This window comes from Gekko japonicus, unplaced genomic scaffold (genome assembly GCF_001447785.1).
Source record: "Gekko japonicus isolate JY-2015 unplaced genomic scaffold, Gekko_japonicus_V1.1 scaffold1321, whole genome shotgun sequence".
Lineage (NCBI taxonomy): Eukaryota > Metazoa > Chordata > Lepidosauria > Squamata > Gekkonidae > Gekko > Gekko japonicus.
The window spans coordinates 1-17,508 of record NW_015177053.1 but is presented as its reverse complement, the minus strand read 5'-3'; the positions used below and the strand labels follow the sequence as shown (position 1 = coordinate 17,508).

Below are 17,508 nucleotides of genomic sequence, written 5' to 3'. Positions count from 1 at the left end.
AATATTCAGCAGCCTCCAGTTTCCTGTTGTCTCCCAAAGATGTTCCCCTGGTCCCAGTGTACCTCTTTAACTCATGGTTATCCTGAGAAGCTTCCCTGCCCTTCCCTAGCGGTTCTCCCAATGCAGACCCCCCCACTGAGCTCTGTTTCGCTGGCCCTTTTGTGTCATTTACACTCACTTTGCCCTCTCTGCCCTCCAAGACAGGGTGTGTGTATTTTCTTATACTTTTGTAGCTTTAAGCTGCTGTTGCATATGTGTGTGCAAGGATTTGGACTGTATGTTGTCTGTTTCTTGGGGGGGGGGGAGACCTTCTTTTTATTCATTGTAATTAATGGAACTGTTTCCACTGTGCCTGTACTTTCTTGCCCAGTCTTTTCCCTCCCTCTGTGTTTTAATAATACCAAATAAAATATGATCTGTCCATAAAATTCTGTCTAACAGATTTGATATGGCAGATAGCAGATTTGATATGCCAGATAGCAGATTGATATGATAGCAAGACTGATAGCAGATTTGATATGCCAGGCAAGTGGTATCATATGTGACAGGAATCCAATGTAATTTCTGGATTAAGATCTTCCAGAAAACTTCCAGGATGAACATTAAGCTATCATTGCTGACCTCTGGGCTTTTCTTAGATTAATCACAGGACCTATCTCCCAAGGTGTGATTATCTCACTGTTTTGAAACGGTACTATTGGAGCTTGACATGGATTGCGACAGCAAGGTCAGACCATCAGTGACAGACTGTCAATGGTTAATGCCTCGCAGAGTCTGAGAAACTTTGGGTGACAGGCTGTTCAAACGAAATTCTGTGGAGAGAGTCAGTTAAGAAATGACAGTTAGGGCTTAATTTCTATTGTCTATAAAATCTTTATTGACCACTAAAAAGAACAGAGAACCCATGTACGTTCATAAATGGAATCTGGATCTCCAGGGGACTCTCACCACCACATGTCAATGGGAGTCGATCTGGAGCTCTAATACTTTGAGATCAAAAACTTTACGAATCAGAGCTGTAACCTTTAAATGTATGTCTATATGGTATTTGATGCCCCATCTATTATTACATTCGGTTTATTCGGTTTATTCGGTTATCCATCTTGGTACGTTGGAGTGGTCATAGTGAGATAGGCACCTATTGGCATTGTTGGTGGGCATGTAAATTTGTCGAGCAGTTCTGGCTGATGGCACATGCCCAAATCAGTGAGATTGTCTCATATAATATACCATTCAAGGTGGAAATTTTTCTTTTAAATTTGTGGCTAGATATGGAAATCTCGACAGAGAAAAAGGAGCTAGTGGTGTTGTTATGTACTGCTGCAAAATTGGTAATTGCCCCCAAATGGAAGAATTCTGTACCACTGCACAGGGACCACTGGTACCAAAAAATTTGCAATTTGTGTCTTTTAGAAAAAGTGGCCACAAAAATTCAAAATATAGAATCAGGCTCATATTCTATTTATTTTGAGGCTGTGTGGTTTCCCTTTTTAAGTTTTGTATCTTGACACAACCAGACAAGATGGTTATCAGATTGGACTAAATTGATGTTAATAAACTGACTTGTCTGAGTTATTTCCCTACCCGCAAAAAGTAAGTTGTGATGGCCTTGGGAGAGAAAGATTGGACTAAATTGATGTTATTAAATTGACTTGCCTGAGATATTTCCCTTCCCACAAAGACAAGTTGTGATGGCCTTGCGAGAGATGAAAACCTTGTTATATTGAGTAGTTGGCATTTCCTTTATGCACTATATTTGTATATTTAGATTTGTTATCTTATGTTTGGTATATGAGTTTTGTAATTTATTGGGTTGAATAAAGATATTTTTTTTAAAAAACTAAAAGCCTGGTGGAAGAGCTCCACCTTGCAGGCCCTGTGGAACCACAAAAGGTCCCACAGGGTTCTGATCTCATATGGGAGCTCATTCCACCAAGTAGGGGCCAGGGCCAAAAAAGCCCTGGCCTTGTTTTTTAAAAAAATCATTTAAAAAAAGAAATGACAGTTAGGAACTGACAGGTGATGAAGAGACAGTTAAGCACTGACTGTGGACTGGGAAAGTTGCAGAAGGAGTAAGAGGATCAGAGAAGATCCCCATCAGACCTGTAGCTACAGTGCGGCATTTTGGGGCCCGGTCCCCCGACTTCCTGCCAAGGCCCCATCACTTCCATCTAGCCAACGCCCACTGTCAACATGGCCGCCTCTTCCCAAAGCACAGCTTGCTTCCCCACTGCTGCCACCACTATCCCTTCCTCCAGCAGATGGTCAGTTTTCCTGGTGCAGTTCTGGCGTGCTCTCTCCAGCCACATGGCAAAGGATCCCCCTAGAATTGAGAAATGCTGTGTTTCAGCTTGGAGGAGGGGGTGGGGAAATCCAAAGCCCTACAGCAGCCCAGAAGACCTTCCGCCACAAAACTGTCAGAAGCAGGTGCGGGAGGAATGAAAACTGTATATGATTTTAGAGACAGAAAGCCGAAGTAAGGGCAGAAGGACTCTGATAAATGGCTCTTTGAAATAAAGAAGATGCTCAGAAAGTTCTCTCATAATAACTAATTTACTAATACAGTACAATGTGAAAAACAAGAACTCTACAAGTATATTGTTTTACTAACTCTTTTAATACTAATATTAAGGTTAACATAAAGGGGGTCTCCCACTCTTGGGTTTTTAGTTGGTTTCTTTCCTTTATCTATAGTTGTAGTTCCCCTTCCTATATTTTTCTTTGTTGTTTGTAGTCTTATTGAAAAAATAAAAAATACCCCTCCGGGGTTTAAAAAAAATTGTCAAGAGACTTGTGGGTTTTTTTTCTTTTCCCCATCACTGCCCCTTCCTGCCATTGCCCCTTTCCAAACATGGCTGCCACAGGAAGCGGTGCGAGGCAGCCAGGCGGGTGGGCCAGGAGCCAAGTGGGGCTAGCAGACTTCAGCCAGCATCCCCCTGCTGTACCCAGTGCAGCTCAGAAACATTTGGTGGGGCCGGGGCAGTTGTGTGGTATGATTTGGGCCAGGGTGCCTCTTCCTCTTCTGCCTCTTCATGTGCCCAGCCAGAGCGCCAGCAGAGGCCAGCTCCATGGTGCACAGGCTCCACAGTGCATTGGCTCTCGCTCACCCGTCCCCTTGCTCGTCCTGTTACTACCAGAGCCCCTCACCCTGCCGGAGCTTGGTGCTCGCTTTCCCTCCAGTCACCACATGGGAAGCCTCCGTGGATGAGAGGCTGCCTGCTCCAAGTGCCCCTGCCTGCTCAAACTGGTGAGCATGAGTTTTTATTTTTAATTTATTTTTATGATGTCAGTGCCCCCTATTTAAAGCCCCCCCCCAATTACAAAATCCTGGCTACGGGCTTGATCCCCATTCAAGCCATTCTAAAAGGGAAATTGCTTTTAGTTTAGAGAAATGATCCCTCCCCAGTGAAAAGGGAGATAGCTCTTTAAAGAGGAGTGATCCCTGGTCTGTGTATGAAGAAGGATTTTGGGAACTGGGTTGTATGTTCCTGCCTTCTAAAACTGAGGTGTCAGTGAAACTCAGAAACTTATGCTTGATTGCTAAAGCGGAAACTGAAAAGAAAGCCTCCCTCCTCAAAGTTTTAAAGACCTTGTTGAATAACAGAAGCACTTAATTGTTGGAAACAAATCATCTAGCGTTAGTGTGATAGCAAAGTTACCTCAGTTTTTATTATCTGTTCACCTCATACGTCCGACCCCTGATTCCACCTGTCATTTTCTCCACTAAGTTAAATAAAACATTTCATTTATTTTGAACTCTCAAAAGCCTCTCGTGTGCCATTTCAGATGCAGAAGATAAGAAGGTGATTTTGTCTCTTTCCTCAGTTCCCCAGGCTGGGTCAGCATCAATATAAATATATATAATAAGGTGACTGGGTGGGACAGCCATAGACAAAAAATAAGAAGAAAATCGATAAAGGAACTGTTCAGAAAGAAGAAAAAAGGGGAAATCCTTAATATAATGGATCTTCATCACAGAGAAGATCAGTTAATGGTGGCCCTAGGGCTCTCAAAATCAGACTCACTGAATGCTAAATGGGCACATTTTTCAAATCGTTAGGTAAAAGATTGTCCTCAAACAATACAGCCATTCTCTAAATCGATGATCCCGCATTTTGTTGAACCAGTAGACACTTTTGGAATTTTGCATAGTGGGTGCCATCAGATGAAAGAGGAGAGCGCAAAATTTGGCTTGAAACCCATCTCTCCTTGGTAAATAGAAGGGGAAGTCATGGAAGCAGTGACGGACTTCACATTCCTGGGATCCAAGATCACTGCAGACAGTGACTGCAGCCATGAAATTAAAAGACACCTGCTCCTTGGGAGGAAAGCACTGACAAATCTAGATAGCATAATAAAAAGTAGAGACATCTCTGGTCCATGGGGTCGCAAAGAGTCGGACTCGACTGTGCGACTGAACAACAAAAAATGTATTAATTAAAAATAAAATATTGGTACTTTCACATCTGAACTCTGTAAGAACTCTGAAGATAATGAAACTGAAGCTCAAATACTTTGGCCACCAAATGAGAAGGAAACACTCACTAGAGAAGACCCTGATGCTGGGAAAAAATTGAAGGTCAAAGAAGACGGGGATGGCTAAGGATGAGATGGTTAGACAGTGTTATTGATGCAATGAACATTAAATTAAGCAAACTTCGGAGGACGATGGAAGACAGGAGGGCCTGGAGTGATGTGGTCCATGGGGTTGTGAAGAGTCTGACTCGACTGAGCGACTGAACAACAACACAGATGGAACACTCTGTCTGAGGCAGTGGTGCTCTGTATTCTTGGTGCCTGGGAGGCAACACTGGGAGAGCTTCTGGAGTTCTGGCCTTGCTGGCAGACCTCCTGATGTCACCTGGGTTTTAGCCACTGTGTGACAAAGAGTGTTGGATTGAATGGGCCATTGGCCTGATCCAACATGGCTTCTCTTATGTTCTCTTATCTACTCTAGTATATTAATTTGCAGAACTGTGTAATATAGTAGCTGAGAAGCTGGACCTTCAAATACCAACGTATTTCATTTAAATTTATTTTTTATTTCTCTAAAACATTTAAACCTCACTTCTTCAAAGGATGATACAACTTAGAAAAAATATACACCCAGGATCCTTCATATACCTTCAGGTAACTGAAGAAGTTACCTGAACAGCATGATAAAAAGTAGAGACATCACCCTGCCAACAAAAGTCCGCATGAGCAAAGCAGTGGTATTCCCAGTAGTCATGTATGGCTGCGAGAGTTGGACTATAAGGAAGGCCGAGCGCCGAAGAATAGATTCTTTTGAACTATGGTGCTGGAGAAGACTCTTGAGAGTCCCTTGGACTGCAAGAAGATCAAATCAGTCAATCCTAAAAGAAATCAACCCTGACTGTTCCCTGGAAGGCCAGATACTGAAACTGAAGCTCAAATACTTTGGCCACCCAATGAGAAGGGAGCACTCCCTGGAGAAGACCCTGATGCTGGGAAAGATTGAAGGTCAAAGATGACGGGGACGGCAAAGGATGAGATGGTTAGACAGTGTCATAGATGAAACGAACATGAAGTTGAGCAAACTTCAGAGGACGGCGGAAGACCGGAAGGCCTGGCGTGATCTGGTCCATGGGGTCGCGAAGAGTCGGACTCGACTGTGCGACTGAACAACAACCAACTGAAGAAGAGTGCTTGCACATGAAAGCTTATACTTTGAATAAAACTTTGTTGGTCTTAAAGGTGGCCCTGGACTCAAACTTTGTTTTAAAAGCTTTCTGAGTGACCTTGGACCAGTCATATAATTTCAGCTTAACCTCCCTCATGGGAAAGATAATACGGAGGAGAGGCAAAAGATGTAAGCTGCTTTGGGTGCCCACTGGACAAGAAGGCAGGATATAAATGAAGGAAGTGAAAAAATAAATAAATTTTCCTAGTTAGTATGAAAATCAATTATTGCATCATTGAATTCCAGACTTTTCCAATAATTGGTCTGTATATGACATCCAACATGTCTGCCAGGTGTTTGAGATAGGGGCTGAGCTTCTGTTACCCTCTTTATTTCAGGTATTAAAGTTTGGGCAGAGGCTGGGATGTGAGACTACTGATATGAGGCCAAAGGCAAGAATTTAGGCCACAATTTTGTGAACCAGTGGATCCAGGAAGAGTCCAGGACTTGGATTTCACTGTGGTTGTAGTTGGCTGTCTGTCTAAATTAAATGTCTGTATTTTTCTGAAAGCTGGATCGAAATGCTTAAATAACAATGTAATCCTACATGACATGATTGACCTCAGTGGACCATACATAATGGAACCACTGCTCTAAAGACTAATTTGTTTTCTGATGTCCCCCTGTTGTCTTCCAATATCTCCTCTTCTGGTGTGCCATTGATTTTCGTTTGAAGGGCCCCTTTATTTCCATCAGCTTCTGATGATCATCCAGGTGCTGTTGATATGGAAGTTGCAAGTTACTTATAAGAAAAGATCTTTTGTTCCCCGTGACTTAGACTGAGTACCAGCATATTGGAGTGAGATTCCAAGCACAAGATGCAATGACGAGCATAAAACAGCTTCTATGCTGGAACCTAAAAAATATGGACATTCAGTTAGGAAGGTGCCAGGTATACCACTAGCGTGGTTCAATTTTGATTTCAAAACCAAAAACCTCCCCGGTGGAGCCAGGGATGAAATCAAGGTAGGATCCAATGAGTCAAGATCAGAGCCTGATGGGACACAGCAAGGTTTTCTTTGTGCCCGCCTGTGATGGGTAAACTCCCATCCTTAGCACCAATCTCCTTCTCTTGAGAAATCGAGGACAGGAAGGGAAAAAAATGGCTGGAAAATGGCCTTCATAGTTACTCTCAAGGAATCTTCCCCAACAGAGAACAATTAGGAGTGTTATGTCCGCTGACCGCCACCAGGGGCCAGAGAATACCCCAGAGCTTGACTCTGTAAGAACAATGGGGACTAGGCTCCTAGTCTCTCCACTTGGGAACCAATAGGACCATGGTGGGAGATTTAAACCCACCAACAAGACCTAGGGGGGCGTTCCCAGGTGTGCATATAGTTGGCCAGCCGGCCGTTAGTCTTTGTCTTTGTTGTGTACCAGTAAACCATGCTGATCACTACATCGGTCTCAGTGGTTTCTACATGCGTCTAACCCACTACACTTCAAGGAGTATGTTAGAATGTCCTTCTGGATCTAATTAAAAAGTTTGTCTCTGAATAGAAAACTGCAACTTGCAGATGAAGGCTAGATTTGGATCAGAGCTAAGTCTCCATAGTCCTCCGTGACTTTGTCTCAGCTAAGCTCCTCTGGAAGCATCCAGGATGAGGCCCTGAAAACTCCAGGGCCTTGTTTAGAACAGCTGATGTTGAAGAGTACAAGTGTTGTGCTTAATGACTCACCCTTCCCCTGCTCCCAATTCAGCGCTTGCTGAGGCAGCCTCCTATCTAAATTGTGCTTCTAGGAAACCACTGTAGGCAGAGCCTTGAAAACATTAGATCAGTGCAGATGTTGATAAACATATGGTCATCAAACCAGTGGATTACTGGAGGTGGCCATTTATCTCTTCAGCACTGTAGTCTTTAGAAACCGTAAGGGCCTAGAAGATCCATTTTTGTTCATCATCAGTTGGTCTCCAGGAGATAGGCAAATATAAGCATCCTCAAAGATCAATGAACATTCTGCTCTGATCTGGATAGACCAGGCAAGCCTGATCTCATCAGAACGTGGAAGCTAAGCAGGGTTGACTCTGGCAAGTACTTGGATGGGAGACTTCCTTGGAATACCAGAGGCGGGAGGCAGGGGCAGGCTTTAAGCATTCAGCCACCTCTCTGAATATCCTCCAGGCCCCCAGTAGGAGTCAATCATCAGAGGTCACCACGGCTAGGGAACCACTGTAGGCAGAAACCTGAAAACAGGGGATCAATTCTATGTAGGGTTCCCAATTGCCTGCTGGTGGAGGATCAACTCCAGCTCCCTGTAGCCCCTACCATCGCTGCTGCTCAGCTGGGTGACGGGAGGGAAATGGTGGGCAAAGTGAGAAGTGGGCAATTAGTGTCTCTGGCCTTTCTTGATTTTAATTATATTTATTTTACTTTAACCAGAAAGAAGTGAAAAATATAACAAAACACAACAACAATGGTGGCAAGTTTACAGATAATCTATCTGTGAAAGGTTTCCAAATATCTAAAAATACGTCCACGAGCAGTTGTCATCTATATGCCATAAGTTCAAACGTTGATAAGGTCATAAGGTCATCAAGCCAGTGGATTACTGCAGATAATCTCTTCAGCAGTGCAATATGAGTCTTTTAGAAATAGTAAGAGGCAGGGGTCGTTTCGTAGAAAAAGAGCTAGGGGAACTCATTAGCATAACTCATTAGCATATGCCACACCCCCTGACATCACCGGAACTGTGTCATAAGGCCAAACCCCCTGACATCACCGGAAGTGTGTCATAAGGCCACACCCACCACTCAGTTAGTCTTAGTCTTAAAGGTTAGTCTTAAAGGTGCTATCAGGGGTGGGGAGAGGCAGGGAGGAAGCAACTTACCCTCCCTCTTCTCCTGCCTCCTCCTGGCTGAATGAGGGCCGGAAGCGGGGCGGCCGGAAGCAGGGGGCGGGGCTTCGTCATGTGCCCCGTCCCCCGTACCTCACCCGGGGGAACTGCTATCCCCCACGATCCCCCCCGAAATGACCTCTGGTAAGAGGGTCTGTTTTTGTTGACTATCAGTTAGGGTGATTCCGCACTAGACCCTAAATCCTGGTTCAACCCTGTCCCCAAAATTACATTCTATACTACACTCAAGTTCACACCTGTAATTATCTCAGGGTATTTTTTGTTTCCACATCACATTGAGGTTGCCCCGATTTTGCCCCATACTTGTCCCGGGATAAACGGATGCTGTTATATCCAGGGATACATGCATGGTATTGTGTTGCAAGTTAAACTCTGATAAAACCAGGGATGAGATCCAAGGGTAGAAAGGACCTCTGTCTCCAGGAGACGGGGAAATAGTTTTAAAGTACATAAGGATCCTCAAAGCTCAATGAATATTCTAATATAAAATTGATACGAGTGATTACTTCCTCACCCAAAGACAGAATAACTGGACAGGCCAAAGCATATGGTTAAGAGATGCTTCTTATATGTTACAGAGCTAACAATTAGACACTTAGTCCTTCACTAAAATGGTGGTGTGGTGTCCCCAATGTGGTGCCTGAGATGCCAGGGGTCTCCAACATGGTGCCCACTGAGTTTCTTGTCCTCCCCAGGCTCCATCCCCAAATCTCCAGGAGTTTCCCAACCTGGATCTGGCAACTCTACCCTTCTATCCTCCGCTGGTGGCTGGGGGGATCTGGCAACCACAACCCCTGATAAGAGACCATCTACGGTTTCTGGGCTGCATGCTCACATAGTCCACACCTACACTTAAAGACGTTCCAATTTGACTTTCTTCTGCAGCAGTTTCCTCACCGCTCCTTTGATTTCTTTGTTCCGGAGACTGTAAATCAGAGGGTAAAGCAAGGGGGTAATGTTGGTGTAGAACAAAGACAGCATCTTGTCCCGGTTCGGTGAATACTTGGACTTGGGCCGGACATACATGAAAGTGGCGCAACCGTAGTGCAAGAGGGTAACGGCCAGATGTGAGGCACAGGTCGAGAAAGCCTTGCCCCGGCCGGCAGAGTCACGGATCCGTATCACGGCTGCTGTGATGTAAGAGTAGGAGATGAGGATGAGCACAAAGGGGAGCAAGAGGACAATAATGCAGGCGGCCAGAAGGGGCAGTTCACTGGTGTAGCTCTTTGTGCAGGCCAGGTGTAGCAGAGCGGGGATATCGCAGAAAAAGTGGTTGATGCGGTGGGAGCTGCAGAAGGGCAGGCGGAAGACAGCCACGGTCAGGCCCAGGGAGACAATGAAGCCACCGAGGCAGCAGATTATGGCCAGCTGAAGGCAGAACTCCTGGCTCATCATGACCGCATAGTGCAGGGGCCGGCAGATAGCTGCGTAGCGATCATAGGACATGGCGGCCAGGAGGAAGCATTCAGCCCCTCCCAGAGTTGCAAAGAAGTGCATTTGGGTGGCACAGCCCACGAAGGAAATGGTGCTCCCCCCTGGGGAAATGAGGTCGGCCAGTGTCTTGGGAACAATGACGAGGGTGTAGCAGAGCTCAATTGCGGAGAGTTGGCAGAGGAAGAGGAGCATGGGCGGGCGGGAATACTCGGCAGCCACAGCCAAGAGAATGAGAAGGTTTCCTGCCAGAGTAGCCAAGTGCACCGTGAGGAAGATGAAAAAGAGGAGGCCCCGCAGGTGATGCAAGTCAGAGAATCCCAGCAGCAAGAATTCCATGGCTTCGCCAGATGTATGGTTACTTCTCTCCATGCAGTTTCCACCACTATGCCTGCAAGGAAATAAATGGGAAGCCGGAGCATAAGACTAGGAATTTATTTTTATGCCTGTTTATTTCAATACCAACCCGGATAGCTCAACTTAGCCCTAGCTCGTCTGAGCTTGGGGGCTAAGCAGGGTTGACCATGGTCTGTAGAAGTTTATACCCTATTTTTCTCTACCTTAAGTAGTCTCAAAGTGGCCTACAATAACCTTTCCGTTCCTCTTTCCACAACAGGCACCTTGTGAGCAATGTTCCTTCTAAGCTCCACAATGTTGTGAACAGCAATTCTACCCTCTGAGCAAAAAGGCTAGTAGCATTAAAGTTGTGAGCAAGTCTACATTTGGCTATAGCATAAATCAGTTTTTAGAAGGTTATATCCATAACCTTGTAAAAATCTCAGAATAAATTCTTTTAAATTATATTTGAACTATATTTTAAGAATAGTTTAACCATTAAAAGAGAAATCAGAATCAGGTCAAATTTCACCCACCCCTTACCACTATATGGATAGATCTGTCCTCCAGAGAACAGGTTTACCCACTCCAGTCCACTATATTGGTAGATCTGTCCTCCGGAGAACTCACCCCTTTTCACTATATTGGTAGACCGGACCTCCAGAGAATAGGTCTACCCATCCCTTTCCACTATATTGATAGACCTGGCCTCTGGAGAACAGGTCTACCTGCCCCAGTCCACTATATTGGTAGACCCAGCCACCGAGCATTGCCCTGTGCTGAGCCTTCAAAGACATACCAGCAGTTGGGGGGGGGGGTACTCTTGCAGTCTACTTTGTTTGGGTTTTTTTAGTGAAATATGACAACCAGCATTACAGGTTAAGTATAACAGAGTTGGAACAATCACTGTCAGAACCCTGCCTAACCTAACAAACAGGAAGCTGCTTAAATGTTATCAATCTGCCCAAACTACTTATCTGTTCAAATATTTATATCCCACTTTTCCCTGTGACTCAAGACAGTTTACAAATCATACTGAAAAACATAATAGTGGTGTGCAAAAAAACCCCCCCTGATTTTCCCTGGCTTCATTATAGCCTATGGGGACCATTGTAGTCAATGGGCCCCATAGGCTATAATGGAGAATGGTTCAGGGGGTATCTGGGGGGGGGCTGTTTTTGAGGTAGAGGCACCAAATTTGCAGCACAGCTGCTGGCGCCTCTCCTCAAAAAATGCCCTTAAGTTTCAAAAAGATTGGACCAGGGAGTCCAATTCTATGAGCCTCAGAAGGAGGTGCCCCCTCCTCCTTTGTTTCGAATGGAGAGAAAAATGCCATCTCAGTTCACTTTTATAGGATGCTCAGTATCAGCGTTCCGTGCGCCTTGGTGTTTAGTCATGCCGGGCACATGACCACGGAAACGTCTTTTGACAGCGCTGGCTCTTCGGCTTTGAAATGGAGATGAGCACTGCAACCCTAGAGTCGGATTCGACTGGCTTTCGAGCAAGTAGGGTTCCCAAATCCCCCCGGGGGGGCGGATTTCCCCCCGCTTTCAAGGCCCAATTCCCGCTCCCGCGGAATCGGGGCCCGGGGGAAACCCCACCCTGCGTGGCCCCGCCCCCAGCGTGCGACGTCACTTCCGGGTGACGCACACGCGGCGCGCGCGCACACACGATTTAGACGCTGGCCGGGAGCCCCCCGCTCCCAGCCAAAATCCATTTGGCAACCCTACGAGCAAGGGAAACCTTTACCTTTACCAGTATCAATAAGTTATTGGCCCACAGTATCTACAAGACTTGGAAATCTAAGATTTCCCATCCTATTAGGTTATCAGCATGGCATTACACAAAACAACTGTAAAATTTCCAGTATAAGAAATGGGCCAGTCTGTCTCACATGGTGATTTTTGCTTATGGTTGAGGAACCAAATGTGGAAAAAAACCACACACAAAATATAAACTAAAATGTAGTTACATTTGTTGGCAATGGCAGTCCAGTGGCAAACAGTACAATGATCACAGAAGAGCAGTGGCTCAAGTGGTTAAGATGCTGAACTGCAGGCTGGAAGGTCGGTAGTTGTTCGAGACCCTAGTGCCCTGTGATGGAATGAGCTCCTGTCTCTGGTTCCAGCTCCTGCCAACCTAGCAGTTCGAAAGCAAGAAACTGCAAGTGGATAAATAGGTACCGCTTTGGTGGGAAGGTAACAGCATTCCGTGAGCCTTGGTGTCTAGTCATGCTGGCCACATGACCACAGAAACATTTTCAAACAGCGCTGGCTCTTCGGCTTGGAAATGGAAATGAGCACCGCAAGCCTAGAGTCAGATTCGACTGGCTTTTGAGCAAGGGAAACCTTTACCTTTACCTTATATCTCTTGCAGAACTGGTCAGACATTCAGAGGATAACTCTTTCACATCCTGGTTCCAGTTCAGTGCTCCTGCTCTTGACCTTCCTAATAACAAAGTCCATAAACTGTATAGACTAGCTACTGAGTTCCCTCTACGTTCCTCCCTCTGCTGTGTTATTTGGGGTTGTTATTTCCACCAGATATTACTTCTTCAGAAACATTATTATTTCTTCAAAAAAGTAAAAAGTAAAAAGTAAAAAGTAACTGAGCTCCCTGTGCTTATTTGTACAACTGATCTACTGGTTCCAAATGCAATTACACAGCAGGAAATTTATTTAACCAGTTTATATACAAGTGAGAACTGGTTGGCCACTGTCTGAGACAGGATGCTGGACCAGATGGACTACTGGTCTGATCCAGCAGGGCTCTTCTTATGTTCTTATCACAAATACGGATAGTTGTATATTGGCACGAGCCAGGCTGGCCTTAACATTTAGGAAGGGACAAACCAACTCAAGCAACATATTCTGAGGCGTCTTTATAGGGCAGCAAAATATCACTTTTTTAAAAAAACGAATCTTCTGTTTCATAGACTTCAATGTCTTCTGCTGTCTCTGGCATCAGCATCTGGCCAAGTGGGTGTTCACAAAACCTTTTTAAACATTGCCATCAAGTCATAGCTGTCTTATGGCAACCCATTGGGGTTTTCAAGGCAATGAATGATCAGAGGTGGTTTGCCATTGCCTGACTCTCTAGGACTTAAACATAAGAACATAAGAGACGCCAATGTTGGATCAGGCCAAAGGCCCATCCAGTCCAACACTCTGCCACACAGTGGCCAAAAATACCAGGTGCCATCAGGAGGTCCAGCAGTGGGGCCAGGACCCTAGGAGCCCTCCCACTGTTGCCCCCCCAAGCCACTGATGAACCTCTGCTCCATATGCTTATCTAATTCCCTTTTGAAGCCATCCATGCTTGTAGCTGCCACCACTTCCTGTGGCAGTGAATTCCATGTGTTACTCACTCTTTGGGTGAAGAAGTACTTCCTTTTATCCGTTCTAACCCGACCACTCAGCAATTTCATTGAGTGCCCACGAGTTCTTGTATTGTGAGAAAGGGAGAAAAGTATCTCTTTCTCTACCTGCTCTATCCCATGCATGATCTTATAAACCTCAATCATGTCACCCCTCAGTCATCGTTTCTCCAATCTAAAGAGCCCTAAGCGCTTTAACCTTTCCTCATAGGGAAAGTGTTACAACCCTTTTATCATTCGAGTTGCCCTTTTCTGCACTTTTTCCAAAGCTATAATATCTTTTTTAAGGTGTGGTGACCAGAACTGCACACAGTATTCCAAATGAGGTCGCACCATGGATTTATATAGGGGCATTATGATATTGGCTGATCTGTTTTCAATACCCTTCCTAATAATCCCCAGCATAGCATTGGCCTTCTTTATTGCAGTCACACACTGTCTCGACATTTTCAGTGAGTTATCCACTACAACTCCAAGATCTCTCTCTTGCTCAGTCTCTGCCAGTTCAGACCCCATCAATGTGTATTTATATTTAGGATTTTTGGCTCCAATGTGCATCACCTTGCACTTGGCCACATTGAACCCCATTTGCCATGTTGACGCCCACTCGCCCATCCTTGACAGATCCCCTTGGAGTGCCTCACAATCCTCACTGGTTTTCACCACCCTGAACAACTTTGTATCATCCGCAAATTTAGCCACTTCACTGCTTACTCCCAACTCCAAATCATTAATGAACAAGTTAAAAAGCAGTGGACCAAGTACTGATCCCTGTGGTACCCCACTGCTTACCCCCCTCCACTGGGAGAACTGCCCATTTATACTCACTCTCTGTTTTCTATTAATTAGCCAGTTTTTGATCCATAAAAGGACTTGTCCTTTTATCCCATGATTTTTGAGCTTACTTAGGAGCCTTTGATGAGGAACTTTATCAAAAGCTTTCTGGAAGTCAAGGTAAACAATATCTATTGGATCCCCCTTGTCCACATGTTTGTTCACCCCCTCAAAGAACACTAACAGGTTAGTGAGACAAGATCTTCCCTTACAGAAACCGTGCTGAGTCTGCCTCAATAGGTTTTGTTCATCTATGTGCCTACTAATTCTTTCCTTAATAATGGTTTCCACCAATTTACCCGGTATCGACGTCAGACTGACTGGCCTGTAATTTCCCGGATCTCCTCTGGAACCCTTTTTAAAGATGGGAGTGACATTTGCTACCTTCCAATCCTCAGGAATGGAGGCAGATTTTAAGGAAAGATTACATATCTTTGTCAGGAGATCTACAAGTTCACATTTGAGTTCTTTCAGAACTCTCGGATGTATGCCATCTGGGCCTGGTGATTTATCAGTTTTTAAGTTGTCTATCAGTTTTAGGACCTCCTCTCTCGTCACCTCAATCTGACTCAGGTCTTTCAACACCCCTCCCGAAGTCAGCGGTTCTGGAGTGGGCAAGCACTTCTCATCTTCCACAGTGAAGACGGAGGCAAAAAATGCATTTAGCTTCTCAGCCATTTCCCTATCACCCTTCAGTACTCCTTTTACCCCTTGGTCATCCAAGGGCCCCACTGCCTCCCTGGCTGGTTTCCTGCTTCTAATGTATTTGAAGAAAGTTTTATTGTTGGTCTTTACGTTTTTTGCTATATGCTCCTCATATTCCATTTTTGCCTGCCTTGACTTCTTTAGTGGTCTCCCATCCAAAGTACTGACCAGGATCAACCCTGCTTAGCTTCTGAGATTTGAGGAGATCAGGCTAGCCTAAGCCATCCACTTCGAGGCTCACAAAAGCTTATTCGACAGAAAATTTGGCAGTCATTGAGGTGCCAGAAAACTATTTGTTGTTTTTGCAGTGAGTGACTTAATACTTAGTATTGGTACAGTGCTTTGCCATGTTTAAAGCACTTCACCCATGTTCTTACAATACCCCTGAAAGGTAGATCAGTATAATTATCCCATGTTGCAGATGCTGGCGTGCCTAAGGCCATCCAGGAAAGACTCAAACCAAGAAGTTCTTGATCTTCATCTCACGTAGGCCTCCAACTCTATCACCCGATCACTTCCAGTCGCTCCCTCCCCATGTGGTGGAAAGTGCCCTCAAGTCTCAGCTGACTAGGCTGCGGTCACAGACACTAAATAATCCACTTTCAATCCCCTTTCCAGCTGGATTTTACTGTGTGAACTGGCAAAATCCAGTTGGAAAGTGCATTGAAAGTCGATTGAAAGTGGATTATTTAGTGTGTATGACCACAGTCTTACAGTGACCCCCATAGGGTTTTTAAGGCAAGAGACATTCAGAGGTGGTTTGCCATTGCCTGCCTCTGCATAGGGACCCTGGACTTTCTTGGTGGTCTGCCCTTCAAATACTGACCCGGGCCAGCCCTGCTTTGCTTCAGAGATTTGGCAAGATTAGGCTTGCTTGACTCATCCAGGTTAAGGGAGTGAAACATTCCCTCCCCTTACTCCTTTCCAATGTCTAAAAACTCACAGGCGTCACAACCAGTGTCCCCTCTAAGCTGAGTTAGTGTAAGCTAGCTCACAAATCTTTAGCCTCCGGTTCACACATTTTTGTCTTAGTTTAGGAAGGATGGCTCCAGAGCAAACCAATCTATGCAGTAGCTAAGTCACTCGCTCACAACTTTAATGCCAGGAGCTCACAAAGTAGAACGTTTGCTACACAGCTTAGAGGGACCATTGGTCGCAACCAGTGTTCCCTCTAAGCTGAGTTAGTGTGGGCTAGCTCACAGTTCTTTGGCCTCCAGCTCACACATTTTTTGTCTTAGTTCAGGAAGGATGGCTCCAGAGCAAACTAATTTATGCACTAGCCAAATCACCTGCTCACAGCTTTAATGCTGGTAGCTCACAAAGTAGAATTTTTGCTCACAGGACTCCAAAGCTTGGAGGGAGCATTGGTCACAACCATGCAGAAAAGTCAGTTTTGGCTTGAAGACTTTCCCAGCGCCCCATAGTTCAGCTGAGGGATATATCACAACATTATAAAAACTGGTAGGGGCTGCTTCTATGAAAAGCAGCCTTGGAAGGGAGTGATGTGGTAGAGAAACAGCAGTATGTGTGTGTGATGTCTGTGCACATACATGTGTGTTCACAATTCTGCCCACTGATTTATCACAGCAGTCTCCTCCCCTCCCTCCTCAAGGTTCCAGATACATTTTTGTCTCAGACTTACCTCAGTCACATCTCACACAGGAAGACACAAGGGATTTCTCCCCTCTGACGTTCTTTTCGTTTGGTTGTGCCGAGGGCCACCTAGGCCCCATTCACTTCTCTGCCCCACCTGCCACCCCAATCCTCTTGTATTTTTTGGTTCCTCTTGCTTTCTGGCTCCTTATATCCGATTTGTGAAAGAGGTCATTCCTTCCCCTTGCCTCGGCTTTCCTTGCCCTCCCTTGAGAATCCTACGCAGAACTTTGGTGCCACCTCTGATGTTCCCAATGAAAGAGACTCTTGTTTTTTCCCTTGCTAATGGGGGTGGGGGATAAAGTTCTTGACAAACCTAATGACTCACTGGGGACAGAGGCAGTGTTTCATTTTCAATCTTAAAAAAACAAACACACCAGTATCGGGTTATTGTTATTTTTATTTTAGAACACAAAGAGGATAAACTGTTCCATGTTGTAGCAAACTCTGGAAAGGCACAAAGCTGCCTGAATGTGCGTGCCCAATAAAATGACAAGCAGCCCCTCTGTCGGAAGATAAGAGCCAAACATTTTCTATAACATTGCCTTACATGAAGAACAGCCTGTCACCCTTTCTCATCCTCACCTACTATTGTGTAGTGGGTTGACCGCATGGC

General features: G+C 45.2%; 1 protein-coding gene across 1 annotated transcript; it reads right to left on the bottom strand.

Annotated features, from left to right (window-relative positions):
* Positions 1-9,409: 9,409 nt before the first annotated feature.
* On the bottom strand, positions 9,410-10,327 carry LOC107124627 (olfactory receptor 10AC1-like). The gene has a single exon (XM_015428119.1). The coding sequence runs from the start codon at positions 10,325-10,327 to the stop codon at positions 9,410-9,412; it is 918 nt and encodes a 305-aa protein (XP_015283605.1).
* Positions 10,328-17,508: the final 7,181 nt, after the last annotated feature.

Excerpts from the sequence above, each read along its gene's own strand:
- LOC107124627 (XM_015428119.1), bottom strand. The coding sequence starts at position 10,327 with ATGGAATTCTTGCTGCTGGGATTCTCTGACTTGCATCACCTGCGGGGC.